The sequence below is a fragment of the Ranitomeya imitator genome, chromosome 2 (genome assembly GCF_032444005.1).
Source record: "Ranitomeya imitator isolate aRanImi1 chromosome 2, aRanImi1.pri, whole genome shotgun sequence".
NCBI lineage: Eukaryota > Metazoa > Chordata > Amphibia > Anura > Dendrobatidae > Ranitomeya > Ranitomeya imitator.
Window position 1 is genome coordinate 298,023,140 of NC_091283.1, and position 18,508 is coordinate 298,041,647.

At 41.8% G+C, this 18,508-nt stretch overlaps 1 protein-coding gene across 2 annotated transcripts in view; it reads left to right on the top strand.

Annotated features, from left to right (window-relative positions):
- The window catches only part of LOC138663324 (zinc finger protein 271-like), a 49,045-nt gene extending 37,354 nt beyond the window's left edge, over nt 1–11,691 (top strand). For both annotated transcript variants that reach the window (XM_069749503.1, XM_069749502.1), the window contains exon 7: nt 8,597–11,691. In XM_069749503.1, the coding sequence (XP_069605604.1) occupies nt 8,597–10,554 (1,958 nt within the window). In that variant the 3' untranslated portion in view covers nt 10,555–11,691. The remainder of the gene's footprint in view (nt 1–8,596) is intronic.
- The last annotated feature ends 6,817 nt before the right edge of the window (nt 11,692–18,508 follow it).

The following is an 18,508-nucleotide window of genomic DNA, read 5'->3' on the forward strand; positions in this document are numbered from 1 at the left end:
TTCCCAAAGAAGGACTGCATAGGTTTAATAGAAGATTGGGTTATGTAATCATAGACTACCGGATGGCTATCCTTGTGTTTATGTAGGAATATAACTTTATCCAGGCCAGCGGGAAAGTCTGGGTTGTCAAAAATCGGGGTCAGGGGGCCTGGTATGGATGAGATATTAAGCTTTTGTTTGTTGCGTCTAACAAAAAGGGTCAAATTTCTTGTGAGATAGGGCAGGTCCCCCTCCCGATCCTCCATATTTCCCTTCGTTAAGATCTTTGATTCTAAATCTACCCATTTTTTATGTTTATGGTGATAGAGATCTAACAGACAAGTTCCGAGGGAGGCATCATTGTAAAGTAAAAAATTGGGGAGACCCAATCCTCCCTTTTTGTTTAGATCTGCTTAATAACTGATATGATAAGCGAGGGCGTCTGCCCGACCACACATATCTTGTAATTGTTGTCTTGAGTCTGGAGAAAAAGGAGGCGGGTAGGACCAATGGAATAGTCTGAAAAAAATAAAGGAGACGTGGTAGTAAGTCCATTTTTATTGCATTGATCCTCCCAAGCCAGGATATATGCAATTTATTCCATTTCTCCAGATCAAGTTCTGCTCTACGTAGAGCTATTTTATGATTGGCTTCATATAATTGAGACGTCTTTGAGGTTAGATTTATACCCAGATATCTAAGGGAATCAACACGCCATTTAAACGGGAAAGAGTATAGCTGAGAAACAAGGGAGGATGGCAAAGAGATATTTAATATTTCGGATTTATGGGAATTAATTTTGAAATTGCTCAATTGACCAAAGCGATGCAGTTCCGATAGGATATTGGGCATAGTAGTTATGGGGGAGGTAATGAACATGAGCACATCGTCAGCAAAAAGTGCCAACTTGTGTTCTTCTGATGGGAACTTTACCCCTTTTATAGATGGATTATTACGGATCGCGTTTCCAGATGTTCCAAAGTCATTACATATAGCAAGGGAGAAAGAGGACAGCCGTGCCTCGTGCCGTTTCGTATATGCAAGGAATCTGATAAAGAGCCATTAACTTTAATCTGTGCAGAAGGAGCCTCATAAAGGGCCATAATACTTCTCAGTATTTTCTTCCTCAATCCAATACCCTCTAGTGTATGGTACATAAACTCCCAACCCACTCTATCGAAGGCCTTTTCGGCATCGATTGAGAATATACACATGGGATCTCCCGTCCTGTTAGCTCTGTCTATCAGAGAAATTGCTCTTATGGTGTTGTCCCTTGCCTCCCTCCCTGAAACAAAACCTACTTGATCTGTTATGAAAGGTAATTCAGTCCCACAATGGACATAGAGGTCAGCGCACATACAGTGACCTGGCAATAACCCAAAAAGCAAGAACGAGCTCTGAGACGTGGGAACCCTGTTGACCGCAATCCCTGATCCTCTCCAACCACACTAGAGGCAGCCGTGGATTGCGCCTAACGTTGCCTATGCAACTCTGCACGGCCTGAGAAACTAGCTAGCCTGAAGATAGAAAATAAGCCTACCTTGCCTCAGAGAAATACCCCAAAGGAAAAGGCAGCCCCCACATATAATGACTGTGAGTAAAGATGAAAAGACAAACGTAGAGATGAAATAGATTTAGCAAAGTGAGGCCCAACTTTCTGAACAGAGCGAGGATAGGAAAGGTAACTTTGCGGTCAACACAAAACCCTACAAAAACCACGCAAAGGGGGCAAAAAGACCCTCCGTACCGAACTAACGGCACGGAGGTACACCCTCTGCGTCCCAGAGCTTCCAGCAAGCAGAAAAAACAAATTGACAAGCTGGACAGAAAAAAACAGCAAACAAAATAGCAAAGAGGAACTTAGCTATGCAGAGCAGCAGGCCACAGGAACGATCCAGGAGGAAACAGGTCCAATACTAGAACATTGACTGGAAGCCAGAATCAAAGCACTAGGTGGAGTTAAATAGAGAAACACCTAACGACCTCACCACATCACCTGAGGAAGGAAACTCAGAAGCCGCAGTACCACTTTCCTCCTCCAACGGAAGCTCACAGAGAGAACTAGCCGAAGTACCACTTGTGACCACAGGAGGGAGCTCTGCCACAGAATTCACAACATTGATCCTGATTAATCAGGTGGGGCAAGAGGCCACTTAATCTTTTAGAGATCATTTTTGCATAGATTTTAACATCAATATTGATGAGTGAAATAGGGCGATAACTGCTACACAGCGAGGGATCCTTCTCTGGCTTCGGGATAACCGTTATATGGGCTGCTAAAGCTTGTGGAGGAAATGAACCCCCCGATGCTACAAAATTACATGCGGCCAAGAATGGAGTGCCCAGCAAGTCCAAAAACCGTTTATAGAATCCCGCCGTGTAACCATCGGGACCAGGACTCTTGCCCGGCTTCAGGTCCCCAACTACAGAGGTGACCTCCTCCAAAGAAGAGTCCTCCTCCAGACCTGCCAGGCACTCCTCCGAAACAGCGGGTAATTTGTTTAATTCTATATACGTTTTGATTTTATCATGGAATCAATGGGCTTAGAAGATCCTTGAAATGACTCTTTGTTATACAGGGCATTATAATAATCGTAAAAACTGGATAATATATCCCGTGTACTATGAGCTAAATTGCCCTTGGCATTTCTTATGGAGTGTATAAATGTTTGTGGACCCCGTGGATGTAGAGCTCTTGCAAGAAATTTGCCACTCTTGTTACTTAGGGAGAAAACCAAGAGCCGTTTTTATCACTTAAGACAACAGGATTTCTGATCTAGTATTGTGAGTAACTTTGTCTGGCTGTGGATAAATTTGACAGGGTAAGCGGGGAGAGATCTTGTTTATGCTGTGTCTCGAGTTTAGAAATCTGGGAGGAGAGGTCAGCTATTTCTGCTATGCGAATCCTCTTAAGGCGGGCACCCTGTGAGATAAGGACACCTCTCAGGACACTCTTCAGGGCTTCCCATTTTATTGAGGGAGACGTGGGGTCTGCCGTATGGTCCACCACAAAACCCTCGATAGATCGTTTAATCTCAGAGATACATATCGGGTCCTGTAGCAAGTTCTCGTTTAATCGCCAAGAAAACTTAGATTTCGCCAAGGGGTCTAGTTGCATTGAAAAGTAAATGGGAGCATGGTCGGACCACAACACCGCCCCCACCCCCATGTCCAGTAAGGAGTGGGACACAAAAAAATAGTCAATCCTACTATAAGTGGAATGTACCTGTGAATAAAAGCTATAGTCTCTCACATCCGGATGGAGAGCCCTCCACACATCAACCAGGCGGAGATCTCTAATCTGCTTTCCTACTTTTTTAATAGAGGATGGAGAATAAGAGGACTTACCCATTGATACATCAATTTGAGGGTTCATTGGGAGGTTAAAGTCACCTCCAAGAATAATCGGCGAGTCACCTGCAAATTTCTCCAGAAGCTTCTTGTACGAAGAGCCAAATTTCTGCTGATCCTGGTTAGGGCAATAAACATTCGCCAAGATAAGTTCACGAGATCTCCAAGCCAACTTCAAGAAAATAAATCTCCCCTCCGTATCAATCACCGAGTCAAGGACCTCTGGGAGAAAGGACTTATGGAAACCCACTGATACTCCCTTGGACTTGGAGTGAGGGTTTGTACTATGGTACCACTTCGGGTAATAAAAAGATGTACAAACAGAGGTCACTCCAGTCTTAAAGTGGGTCTTCTGGAGTAGCAAAATTGAGACACGTTGCTTATGATTGGAGTATAAAATCTGTCTTCTTTTTTCTGGTATGTTTAAACCCCTAGCATTAAAGGAACAAAATTTAACTCCAGCCATAATCAAGATGTTGTTTGAAGAATTGAATATATGAGAACGGACACCGGATCCCTTGGACTTTCATATGTAGTTCCAGGTTTGGGGATAGGTTAAGGAATTGGGGATGGAACAGTAAAGAGACGGCAAAAGAACAGGAAACAAACAGATTGAGAATAATTCAGTACGTAGTGCATGGTACATCTATAAGAGGAAATGGTGACGTGGTGGTGTGTCGAGAGTTCACCAGACACATCAGTTAGGGTGAGAAACAGCCGAAGGCGGGGTCCAGCCTCCACCCGCCACCCCCACAGCCTAAGCTAAATAATGACTAAACCAACAACAGACCTTCACACAACAGACCCAAGGAAGATGAAACAAGAATATGAAAATATATATTTTATTGAATAAATACACGTTTTTTTATTTTCTATTTTATTTTTTTCTGCCGTACCTCCATCCCTGCTGCCTAGTGTTTGGATGTGTCTGGCTATAACTATGGTTACTTTTGCTGCCCTAGTACCCGTCAGCCTTTGTCATTTCTGGTAGCTGATTAGTGTTACCTGCGCATGCGCCCTGCTGCATTTCTTCTAGCCTTGCCATCCTGCTATGTGTTCTTTTTGTTCACTTTTCGGGTATGTACTTATCTATACGGCACTACTCTTGCTCCGCTTCACTTGCGGCGCTTTGTATTCTATTGGGCATTAGGGTGTCCTTATTCTCTCTATTTTTTTATTTATGCGCTTTTGCTAAATCATCTTCAGTGCAATATATGTTTCATCTTGCCGTATCTTCCGTCCTGTTCCCAGTATGTGTCCTAGTTGGTAGTAACTATGGTTACCGTTCCTGCACGCTTGCGCACTCGCGGGCATGTTGGTAGATCCTGTGCGCCTGCGCTGCCTCATTTTTTTCCATCAGCTGCTTTCATCGCTGGCAGTGGACAAGTTGATATCTGCGCATGCACCCTGCTGTATTCTCTCTGGTTACGTCTATTCTCTGCCGCTATTGGCTCCTGTGTTGTTGTGGCAACAGTTGCCCTTCGCTCACGTTGCGTACATTCTACTCGGTCACTTCCTGTTCCGGATGGGTTTCACTTTCATTTTGGCACCTTCACATTGTATTGAATGCCACCTCGTTATATTCCGTACGCCGCATCAGGACGCCCTCCTATCAGGATCCGGCACACACAGGTGTCAGTATTCCAAACCTTATCTACATCTCCGCTCCTATTGGTCATGACCATGTTATAACCCCTATCTGGCCAGTACCCAACCACCCCTGGACGAAGCATTTCATTGCGAATCGCGCTTCGGGTGTGGTGGGTCCCCGGGGTCTTCCTCACGGTAACTATACCCTTACTAGTGCTGTGTTTACATATTTGGTGTGTTAGCCGGTCATTTTAGTGTATTTCTGACATTTATACTGTGGATCATTAGTATTACTTATTAACATATAGATTTCACTATTTATCTTTATTCATTTTGTATTACACTGTATATTCCACGTATATCTATTTCCATTTTATATAAAGCTGGGCACCAGAATATTTGCTATGTTTATACTTGCTATGCACGTTTATGAGGTTGTCCCTGAGTGAGTCCCACCATTGCTGCTGCACTGGTGGCTACTGCCCTGTTTTTATTTTATATGTGTATTTATTCAATAAAATATATATTTTCATATTCTTGTTTCATCTTCCTTGGGTCTGTTGTGTGAAGGTCTGTTGTTGGTTTTGTACTTTGGTTCCTTCGTGACCCTGGCAGGGATATTATTCTGTGTTTTTTTTTTTTTTTTTTTTAAATAATGACTAGCAAAAAATAATAGATAAGGTCTATCAAAATTAACTAACATCTGACCCCACTTGAATTAACTTTGAGCTCTCAACTAAATAAAGCACACTGTAGAGGGGATAACTAGACCTTCTATTCATTAACACATCAGTAGTCATGGAGTCCACTTAGTTGAAAAGTGTCCATATTATTGAACACTTGCAAACCCGACGCATACCAGATCCAGGGTTATGGCATCCCGTCAGGAAGTCTCCAGATCTCAACCCTATAGAAAACCTTTGGAGGGAGTTGAAAGTCCGTGTTGCCAAGCGAAAAGCCAAAAACATCACTGCTCTAGAGGAGATCTGCATGGAGGAATGGGCCAACATACCAACAACAGTGTGTGGCAACCTTGTGAAGACTTACAGAAAACGTTTGACCTCTGTCATTGCCAACAAAGGATATATTACAAAGTATTGAGATGAAATTTTGTTTCTGACCAAATACTTATTTTCCACCATAATATGCAAAAAAAATGATAAAAAAACAGACAATGTGATTTTCTGGATTTTTTTTTCTCAGTTTGTCTCCCATAGTTGAGGTCTACCTATGATGTAAATTACAGACGCCTCTCATCTTTTTAAGTGGTGGAACTTGCACTATTGCTGACTGACTAAATACTTTTTTGCCCCACTGTGTATATATATATATATATATATATATATATATATATATATATATATATAATGGTTTTTTTTTTGTTTTGTTTTTTTACACATGGATCCCTTCTATAGCCGTATGTCGGTTTTGCAAGCCTGCGATAAAAACACGCAGTACGGATGACATACGGAGAATGCCATGCGCAAAAAACGCTGAAACACCCTGCCTACGGAGGAGCTACGGACCACTATTTTCGGGACTTTTCAGCGTATTACGGCCGTAATATACAGACCGTATTTTCATACGCTGAATGTGAAGCCGGCCTAAGAGTTTTCAATTCTGCGAGTGAATGTCTCCAGGTCATTTTTAGTGGGAAGAGTTCTGATAAATTTACCAAGATCGTGGATAGTCAAGTCATCTGGGAACTCAGGATTATCGTCCCCCTCATCCGTTGCTCTATCAGGCGAACTATGCGAGGCTAAGGAATCCTGGGAAGAGGAGCATTCCCCAGGGATCTTTGAGGCGGACATGGATCTGGTATTGCGTTGTTGGTGTTTTGTAGTAAGAAAGTGATCCATGTCTCCTGAAGGCGCTTTATTATCCAGAAACTGTCCAGTATACTTTTTGGGTTTGCCCATAAATAAGTGGATTTTATAGAATTATATGTGGCTACAGGGGAAGGGGGGCACGTGAGGCAGGAGCAGCTACATCAAGCTACTTTATCCCCCATCAGCAAACCTCCCTCCCCCAGCGCGACTTTCACTCAGTGTAGGGATGTGGCCTGATGTCTCTCAGGAGCCGAGCGGATCTTGTGCTGCTATATCTCAGCAGAAGGTGGGTTATTCAAGATCAATTATTCTTATTAGTTGTATAGTATGCTTTTGCAGAATAAATAGGTGGTCCGGAAACTAATCTCAAAGGGGCTACAGAGTTGTCTATTCAATTTCAACAGTATTTTCTTATGTGCATTTAGCACAATACATAAACAGGACACAGGCTGGCAGCAGAGAGCCGCAATCTGTAAGCTCACTAGATCTGTATGCCCTGGCCAGAAGGGGCCGCGCTTAGTAACCCGATGTTTACCCTGGTTATCATCATAAAAGTAAAAAAAACAACCACTACATACTTACCTTCCACTGCCTGTCCCCGGCGCTGTGCTTTCCTGCACTGGCTGTGAGCGCCGGCCAGCCGGAAAGCACAGCGGTGACGTCACCGCTGTGCTTTCCGGCCGCTGTGCTCACAATCAGTGCAGGAAAGCACAGCGCCGGGGGACAGACAGCGGAAGGTAAGTATGTAGTGGTTGTTTTTTTACTTTTACGATGGTAACCAGGGTAAACATTGGGTTACTAAGCTCGGCCCTGCGCTTAGTAACCCGATGTTTACCCTGGTTACCGGCATCGTTGGTCGCTGGAGCGCTGTCTGTGTGACAGCTCTCCAGCGAAGAAACAGTGACGCTGCAGCGATCCGGATCGTTGTCTGGATCGCTGCAGCGTCGCTCAGTGTGACAGTACCTTAAGTGGATGAATCAAGCTTATTTCATCCAGAGCTTTTGGTTCCAACGTCTACTCCATTACCAGCACCCCTGCCATATGAATAAGGACACACCTGGTGACGTCATAGGAGCAGATGACAGAAGAGATGTGACACACCATCTGCAGAAGCCCTAATATGACAACATTTTTGAAAATCAGAGCTGAAGAAATGCCCATGAAATGACTCCATTTTGGAAATTATAACCCTCAGAGAACTAATCTATTGGAGTAGTGACTATTTTTGATTCTACGGGCACTTTCCAGAAATTAGCACACAGTGGATGTGGGAGAAAACCATTGCAAATATGCCATTTTATTACCCAACAGATAGTGCCCTGATTGTGCTGCAGGAGACACACACACACACACCATAAATTAAGTGGGTTCCTCTCACTATAGTAATGCCAAATACATGTGGTTTGGGCACACTAAAAAGCTCAGAAGCGAGGGGGAAATTTGACTTTGACAGAGTGGTTATTGCTGGATTGGTTAATGGAAGCCATGATGCTTTTCAAGAGCCTTTGAGCCACTAATAACGTGGAAACCTCTGTTTGGGGACCTGAGTGGGGACTTGTTTTTTGTTAGATGAATAGAAGTTTTTATTGGTATTATGTTCGTCAACCTAATGTTTCTTTGTAGCTTTTTATTCCATATTTTGTAGGCAGAATGAACAAACAGTTAAATACCACGCTCCACAGGTTCATCATATGAGATTCTCTATTAGACTGTGAACTGTCATTGTCTTGGTGAAGAATTCAATATTTTTACATAACTTGCAATTTTTGCAGACAGTTTAAGTAGAAATGTTAAATGGCATTCAAGGATATTATATTAAAAAATGATAATTGGTTTATATCTTGCAGATAACTGTACCCAGAGATCAAATGAACAGCTAACATCTTCAATTTTTAAATCAGATGATTTTGAGATCCCACTGGATACAATTGACGTTAATGCCATGACTCCAAATATTCCATCACTCCTTCGCAGCAAAGATATCTCATCTGATCCTTTGAAACAGGTTGTGTCTTCTGATTCATTAGTGACAACTAAGGAAAATCAGAGTCACAAAATAAGCATTAAAAACAGAAATACTCCTAAATCAAAGAAGCCATTTTCATGTTCAGAATATGAAAACAGTTTTCTCATCGAAAAGTCTTTTCTTAAACACCCGAAAATTCACACAGTGGAGAAAAGATTTTCTTGTTCCAAGTGTGGAAAATGTTTTAAACACAAATCACATCTTGTTATACACCAGAGAACCCACACAGGGGAGAAACCTTTTTCATGTTCAGAATGTGGGAAATGTTTTAACCAGAAATCCAATCTTGTTATACACCAAAGAACCCACACAGGGGAGAAACCTTTTTCATGTTCAGAATGTGGGAAAGGTTTTAAGGAGAAATCATGTTTGGTTCAGCACCAGAGAACTCACTCAGGGGAGAAGCCTTTTTCCTGTCCAGAATGTGGGAATTATTTTGGCGAGAAATGCCGTCTTGTTAGACACCAAAGAAGAACCCACACAGGAGTGAAACCTTTTTCCTGTTCAGAATGTGGGAAATGTTTTAAAGCGAAATGCAATCTTGTTATACACCAGAGAACCCACACAGGGGAGAAACCTTTTTCATGTTCAGAATGTGGGAAATGCTTTAAAGCGAAATCCAATCTTGTTATACACCAGAGAACCCACACAGGGGAGAAACCTTTTTCCTGTCCAGAATGTGGGAATTATTTTAGCGAGAAATGCAGTCTTGTTAGACACCAAAGAAGAACCCACACAGGAGTGAAACCTTTTTCCTGTTCAGAATGTGGGAAATGTTTTAAACTGAAATGTGATCTTGTTGTACACCAAAGAACCCACACAGGTGAGAAACCTTTTTCATGTTCAGAATGTGGGAAATGTTTTAACAGGAAATCCAATCTTGCTACTCACCAAAGAACTCACACAGGGGAGAAACCTTTTTCATGTTCAGAATGTGGGAAATGTTTTAAACAGAAATCCAATCTTGTTATACACCAGAGAACCCACACAGGGGAGAAACCTTTTTCATGTTCAGAATGTGGGAAATGTTTTAACCAGAAATCCAATCTTGTTATACACCAAAGAACCCACACAGGGGAGAAACCTTTTTCATGTTCAGAATGTGGGAAATGTTTTAACCAGAAATCCAATCTTGTTATACACCAAAGAACCCACACAGGGGAGAAACCTTTTTCATGTTCAGAATGTGGGAAAGGTTTTAAGGAGAAATCATCTTTGGTTCAGCACCAGAGAACTCACTCAGGGGAGAAGCCTTTTTCCTGTCCAGAATGTGGGAATTATTTTGGCGAGAAATGCCGTCTTGTTAGACACCAAAGAAGAACCCACACAGGAGTGAAACCTTTTTCCTGTTCAGAATGTGGGAAATGCTTTAAAGCGAAATCCAATCTTGTTATACACCAGAGAACCCACACAGGGGAGAAACCTTTTTCCTGTTCAGAATGTGGGAAATGTTTTAAACTGAAATGTGATCTTGTTGTACACCAAAGAACCCACACAGGGGAGAAACCTTTTTCATGTTCAGAATGTGGGAAATGTTTTAACAGGAAATCCAATCTTGCTACTCACCAAAGAACTCACACAGGGGAGAAACCTTTTTCATGTTCAGAATGTGGGAAATGTTTTAAACAGAAATCCAATCTTGTTATACACCAAAGAACTCACACAGGGGAGAAACCTTTTTCATGTTCAGAATGTGGGAAATGTTTTAACGAGAAATCATCTTTGGTTAAGCACCAGAAAACACACAGGGGAAAAGCCGTTTTCATGTTCGTAATGTGAGAAATGTTTTGTAAGGAAATCATATCTTCTTAGTCACCAAAAAATTCACACAGAGGAGAAGTCTTTTTCATGTTCATAATGTAGGAAATGTTTTATACTAAAATAACTCTTTAACATCAGAAAAGTCACAAAGGCGGTGAAACTTTTTCATGTTCAGAATGTTGGAAATGTTGTAACAAAAATGTATTTCTTAAAGGGGTTGTCCATTACTAGGACAACCCCTTGTCATGTTTGGTCTAGTTCAAATAAAAATATTCATACTCACTCACTTTCCGTGCCAGCACTGGCTTCACTGTTCTTGCCTTTGGATGTATTGAACATCAACAGGAAGCTAGGGCCACCACTGCTCTCTGACTTACTCCTATTGTTTGATGTGTCTAAAAGTGGAGACAGTGAACCAAGTTTAAGAACGCACTTGCTTTCTAAACACATTTGGTATTCTTCTGTATGTCTTTTCCCTATGTTTTTTAAATACATTTTCCTACAGGTTTCAAAGAAGAAATTAAAAAAAAAAGTTTTTGATATGACTATTTTAACTTTAAAAAAAATAAAGAATTCATCATTTTAAACATGTCGTGGATTTGTAGAGTAGAAGCTGGATCAATCTTTTCTTTTCCAATGAGCAGGGTTTGTCCAAGTAGTGGACATCACCTTTAAACAATAAAAATCCCACACAAAGAGAAACCATTATAATACCTACAGTAGAGTGTGGAAAATAAATTACTAGAAAATCGAATTTTTGTTGACCATCAAAAATAACTCAGACTGGGAGACACTACATATGTTATTGACAAATTGCACAAAAACATAAGTCGTATAATTAAATGAGAAAGGATAATTACTAGGGATGAGCGAATGTGCTCAGTGATACTTGGATATCCCTTGAGTATCTGGGTGCTTTGAAATACTTGATGAGCATTAGCCGAAGCCTTTTTCATGTTCATAATGTAGGAAATGTTTTATACTAAAATAACTCTTTAACATCAGAAAAGTCACAAAGGGGGTGAAACGTTTTCATGTTCAGAATGTTGGAAATGTTTTAACATAAAAATGTATTTCTTAAAGGGGTTGTCCATTACTAGGACAACCCCTTGTCATGTTTGGTCTAGTTCAAATAAAAATATTCACACTCACTCACTTTCCGTGCCAGTTTTGTTCCAATAGTCTTTGCACTCACGTTCCCGGGGCTCATGTGAGGTTGTTACAAAATCAGCACTGGCTTCACTGTTCCTGCCTTTGGATGTATTAGCATAGCATAGTTAGTAAGGCCGAAAAAAGACATTTGTCCATCCAGTTCAGCCTATATTCCATCATAATAAATCCCCAGATCTACGTCCTTCTACAGAACCTAATAATTGTATGATACAATATTGTTCTGCTCCAGGAAGACATCCAGGCCTCTCTTGAACCCCTCGACTGAGTTCGCCATCACCACCTCCTCAGGCAAGCAATTCCAGATTCTCACTGCCCTAACAGTAAAGAATCCTCTTCTATGTTGGTGGAAAAACCTTCTCTCCTCCAGACGCAAAGAATGCCCCCTTGTGCCCGTCACCTTCCTTGGTATAAACAGATCCTCAGCAAGATACTTGTATTGTCCCCTTATATACTTATACATGGTTATTAGATCGCCCCTCAGTCGTCTTTTTTCTAGACTAAATAATCCTAATTTCGCTAATCTATCTGGGTATTGTAGTTCTCCCATCCCCTTTATTAATTTTGTTGCCCTCCTTTGTACTCTTTCTAGTTCCATTATATCCTTCCTGAGCAGCGGTGCCCAAAACTGGACACAGTACTCCATGTGCGGTCTAACTAGGGATTTGTACAGAGGCAGTATAATGCTCTCATCATGTGTATCCAGACCTCTTTTAATGCACCCCATGATCCTGTTTGCCCTGGCAGCTGCTGCCTGGCACTGGCTGCTCCAGGTAAGTTTATCATTAACTAGGATCCCCAAGTCCTTCTCCCTGTCAGATTTACCCAGTGGTTTCCCATTCAGTGTGTAATGGTGATATTGATTCCTTCTTCCCATGTGTATAACCTTACATTTATCATTGTTAAACCTCATCTGCCACCTTTCAGCCCAAGTTTCCAACTTATCCAGATCCATCTGTAGCAGAATACTATCTTCTCTTGTATTAACTGCTTTACATAGTTTTGTATCATCTGCAAATATCGATATTTTACTGTGTAAACCTTCTACCAGATCATTAATGAATATGTTGAAGAGAACAGGTCCCAATACTGACCCCTGCGGTACCCCACTGGTCACAGCGACCCAGTTAGAGACTATACCATTTATAACCACCCTCTGCTTTCTATCACTAAGCCAGTTACTAACCCATTTACACACATTTTCCCCCAGACCAAGCATTCTCATTTTGTGTACCAACCTCTTGTGCGGCACGGTATCAAACGCTTTGGAAAAATCAAGATATACCACGTCCAATGACTCACCGTGGTCCAGCCTATAGCTTACCTCTTCATAAAAACTGATTAGATTGGTTTGACAGGAGCGATTTCTCATAAACCCATGCTGATATGGAGTTAAACAGTTATTCTCATTGAGATAATCCAGAATAACATCCCTCAGAAACCCTTCAAATATTTTACCAACAATAGAGGTTAGACTTACTGGCCTATAATTTCCAGGTTCACTTTTAGAGCCCTTTTTGAATATTGGCACCACATTTGCTATGCGCCAGTCCTGCGGAACAGACCCTGTCGCTATAGAGTCCCTAAAAATAAGAAATAATGGTTTATCTATTACATTACTTAGTTCTCTTAGTACTCGTGGGTGTATGCCATCCGGACCCGGAGATTTATCTATTTTAATCTTATTTAGCCGGTTTCGCACCTCTTCTTGGGTTAGATTGGTGACCCTTAATATAGGGTTTTCATTGTTTCTTGGGATTTCACCTAGCATTTCATTTTCCACCGTGAATACCGTGGAGAAGAAGGTGTTTAATATGTTAGCTTTTTCCTCGTCATCTACAACCATTCTTTCCTCACTATTTTTTAAGGGGCCTACATCAACAGGAAGCTAGGGCCACCACTGCTCTCTGACTTACTCTTATTGTTTGTGTCTAAAAGTGGAGACAGTGAACCAAGTTTAGGAACGCTCTTGCTTTCTAAACACATTTTGTATTCTACAGTCATGGCCAAAATTTTTGAGAATGACACCAAAATTATATTTTCACATGATCTGCTGCCCTCTGGTTTTTATTAGTGTTTGTCTGATGTTTATATCACATACAGAAATATAATTGCAATCATATTATGAGTACCAATAGGTTATATTGACAGTTAGAATGAGTTAATGCAGCAAGTCAATATTTGCAGTGTTGAGCCTTCTTCTTCAAGACCTCTGCAATTCTCCCTGGCATGCTCTCAATCAACTTCTGGACCATATCCTGACTGATAGCAGTCCATTCTTGCATAATCAATGCTTGCATTTTGCCAGAATTTGTTGGTTTTTGTTTGTCCACCCGTCTCTTGATGATTGACTACAAGTTCTCAATGGGATTAAGATCTGGGGAGTTTCCAGGCCATGGACCCAAAATCTCAATGTTTTGTTCCATGAGCCATTTAGTTATCACCTTTGCTTTATGGCAAGGTGCTCCATCATGTTGGAAAAGGCATTGTTGGGCGCCAATCTGCTCTTGGACGGTTGGGAGAAGTTGCTCTTGGAGGACATTCTGGTACCATTCTTTATTCATGGCTGTGTTTTTAGGCAAGACTGTGAGTGAGCCGATTCCCTTGGCTGAGAAGCAACCCCACACATGAATGGTTTTAGGATGCTTTACAGTTGGCATGAGACAAGACTGGTGGTAGCGCTCACCTCTTCTCCAAATAAGCTGTTTTCCAGATGTCCCAAACAATCGAAAAGGGGATTCATCAGAGAAAATGACTTTGCCCCAGTCCTCAGCAGTCCACTCCCTGTACCTTTTGCAGAATATCAATGTATACAATAAACTTGGCACTCAAACGGTAGTAAGGTGAAGTTAATCAGCTTTATTGCAAGTCCCAGATACAGTTTCGACAGTTAAACGTTTTCGGTCCCACCGGACCTTCTTCAGAACAATTTCCAATTTATCTGATGTAAAATACCAAAAAAGGCATATAGAACAATATTTTAGTTTCTGTCTGGTTACACAATATCACATATTAGGTGCAAAAATTAGCGAAAGATATGTCTACAAAAGAAAGAAACAAAAAAAATAAAACAAGGGCAGAAAAATATCAAACAAATTTCAAAACCAAGTATATACAAAATATACGATAATTAAGCGGATGCTACCGCAGCCTACGATTAACTCCAAGGACTAAACATTTAATGGAGATCTGACTCAGAAAAATTGGATATAGTATACTATGCTATAAAGAGCCCCTATGAGAAAAGGATATATGTTCACAGGTGAGGGGTGGAGCTCCCACGTGGATCGGAAATGAAGTGACGATATTTATTCATCTTTATAGCCTGATAAACTTAGTGCATGGTATAACGTGCCTAGGGAGATAAAGAATATAGGGTGTTGAAATCTAAACACAGACTAAACCTATATATGGAAAATAGAACAAGAGTACCTGGTAGTGGTGCTAAATGGTATGAGGTAAGATAGAAGCTGTGGAAAAGTGTGTAGTGAGGATGAAGAGCCATGATGAATGGTAAAAAATGAATAAAAATGAATAAAAATGAAGTGTAAAATGAAAAATGAATCACCTGGTTAAGCTGGTTACAACATGTGGAAGGAAAAATCACCTTCTTACGCGAAACTGTGGAGTAATGCTGTAAAAAGTAAAAAATTACCAGAGGGAGAATGTGAGTGGTGGTGAAAAATATTGCAGCATGTGGGATAAATGTCCTTAAGAGAGGGTTGACAGGGGGCTTACCAATAAATGAGAAAACGAAGGGGCTCAGATATGACGTTAGATAGTGCTATAAAGCGAGACGCTGGAGCGTTGTAATATGCTCTAAAAATGAGACGCAGGAGAGTTATATAAGTGTCTGCTGTCTGTGTAGCGCGCTGGAGCGCAATATAAAGAAAGAAGGAGCTATATGAGCGTGCTATGAAGATGTGAGCAGGAGGTTAAGGGTAGAAACCTTCAGTAATAGTGTACTGAGTGGCATCCTATATACTATACTGTGAAGAGTGCAGGGTGCCACGAGGGAAGCATAAAGAAGGAAGAGGTTTTAGCGATTCTAAAAAGATAAAGAAAACAGGATTAATACTGGCATATCTTATTGAACAAATGTCAACCACATGTTCAAGCATAATACAAGGGTACAGCTTAGAGGAAACTAGATGTATCAAAATCTCTATTAAGGCCTTTCGGTTCTAAAGTCTGTAAAGTGAAAATCCAATAGGCCTCACGTTTCTTGAGCAGCCTTGTCCTGCTCTGTCCCCTTCTCCCTTGGTCGACATGTTCCAATACCTGATAGCGTAGTTGGGCAACGCTATGGCCCGTAGTACGGAAATGGTGTGGGAGGGGAAGATGGTCCCTGTTACACCGTATGTTCGACTTATGTTGTGATACACGATCACGTATGGCTTGAGTAGTTTCTCCAACGTATGCCAGGCCGCAGGGGCACTTAATGATGTAGATTACATACGAGGAATCACAAGTGAAGAAGCCACGTATAGGAATGCCTTTTCCAGTGTACGGGTGGAAGACCTTGTCTCCCTTCTGGACATTATTACACTGCAGACAGTTTAAGCAGGGAAAAGTTCCCTGTTTTTGAGTGCGTAGAAAAGTCTGTCTAGGTACTCGAACGTCGGAACCTACATCAGCCCTCACCAACTTGTCCTTAACCCCTCTGTGACCTTAGACGTACTATCCCGTCGAGGTGCCCTGGGCTTATCTGACCCTGGACGGGATAGTACGTCATAGCCGATCGGCCGCGCTCACGGGGGGAGCGCGGCCGATCGCGGCCGGGTGTCAGCTGCTTATCGCAGCTGACATCCGGCACTATGTGCCAGGAGCGGTCACGGACCGCCCCCGGCACATTAACCCCTGGCACACCGCGATCAAAGATGATCGCGATGTGCCGGCGGTGCAGGGAAGCACCGCGCAGGGAGGGGGCTCCCTGCGGGCTTCCCTGAGACCCCCGGAGCAACGCGATGTGATCGCGTTGCTGCGAGGGTCTCACCTCCCTCCCTGCTCCCTCCAGCCCCGCATCCAAGATGGCCGCGGATCCGGGTCCTGCAGGGAGGGAGGTGGCTTCACAGAGCCTGCTCAGAGCAGGCACTGTGAAGCAGCCTGCACTGCTCTCAGATCGGTGATCTGACAGAGTGCTGTGCAAACTGTCAGATCACTGATCTGTGATGTCCCCCCCTGGGACAAAGTAAAAAAGTAAAAAAAAAATTTTCCAAATGTGTAAAAAAAATAAAAAAAAATATTCCAAAATAATGAAAAAAAAAAAAAATATATTATTCCCATAAATACATTTCTTCATCTAAATAAAAAAAAAAACCAATAAAAGTACACATATTTAGTATCGCCGCGTCCGTAACGACCCGACCTATAAAACTGTCCCACTAGTTAACCCCTTCAGTAAACACCGTAAGAAAAAAAAAAAAAAACGAGGCAAAAAACAACGCTTTATTATCATTCCGCCGAACAAAAAGTGGAATAACACGCGATCAAAAAGACAGATATAAATACACATGGTACCGCTGAAAGCGTCATATTGTCCCGCAAAAAAAGAGCCGCCATACAGCATCATCAGCAAAAAAATAAAAAAGTTATAGTCCTGAGAATAAAGCGATGCAAAAATAATTATTTTTTCTGTAAAATAGTTTTTATCGTATAAAAGCGCCAAACCATAAAAAAATGATATAAATGAGGTATCGCTGTAATCGCACTGACCCGAAGAATAAAACTGATTTATCAATTTTAAGAAACGCGGAACGGTATAAACGCCTCCCCCAATAGAAATTCATGAATAGCTGGCTTTTGGTCATTCTTCCTCACAAAAATCGGAATAAAAAGCGATCAAAAAATGTCACGTGCCCAAAAATGTTTTCAATAAAAATGTCAACTCGTCCCGCAAAAAACAAGACCTCACATGACTCTGTGGACCAAAATATGGAAAAATTATAGCTCTCAAAATGTGGTATTGCAAAAAATATTTTTTGCAATAAAAAGGGTCTTTCAGTGTGTGACGGCTGCCAATCATAAAAATCCGCTAAAAAACTCGCTATAAAAGTAAATCAAACCCCCCTTCATCACCCCCTTAGTTAGGGAAAAATAAAAAAAAAATGTATTTATTTCCATTTTCCCATTAGGGCTAGGGTTAGGGCTAGGGTTAGGGCTAGGGCTAGGGTTAGGGCTAGGGTTAGGGCTAGGGTTAGGGCTAGGGTTAGGGCTAGGGCTAGGGTTAGGGTTAGGGCTAGGGTTAGGGCTAGGGTTAGGGCTAGGGTTAGGGCTAGGGCTAGGGTTAGGGCTAGGGTTAGGGCTAGGGCTAGGGTTAGGGCTAGGGTTAGGGTTGGGGCTACAGTTAGGGTTGGGGCTAAAGTTAGGGTTAGGGTTTAGATTACATTTACAGTTGGGAATAGGGTTGGGATTAGGGTTAGGGGTGTGTCAGGGTTAGAGGTGTGGTTAGGGTTACCGTTGGAATTAGGGTTAGGGGTGTCTTTAGATTAGGGTTTCAGTTATAATTGGGGGGTTTCCACTGTTTCGGCACATCAGGGGCTCTCCAAACACGACATGGCGTCCGATCTCAATTCCAGCCAATTCTGCGTTGAAAAAGTAAAACAGTGCTCCTTCCCTTCCGAGCTCTCCTGTGTGCCCAAACAGGAGTTTACCCCAACATATGGGGTATCAGCGTACTCAGGACAAATTGGACAACAACTTTTGTGGACCAATTTCTCCTGTTACCCTTGGGAAAATACAAAACTGGGGGCTAAAAAATAATTTTTGTGGGAAAACAAAAAGATTTTTTATTTTCACGGCT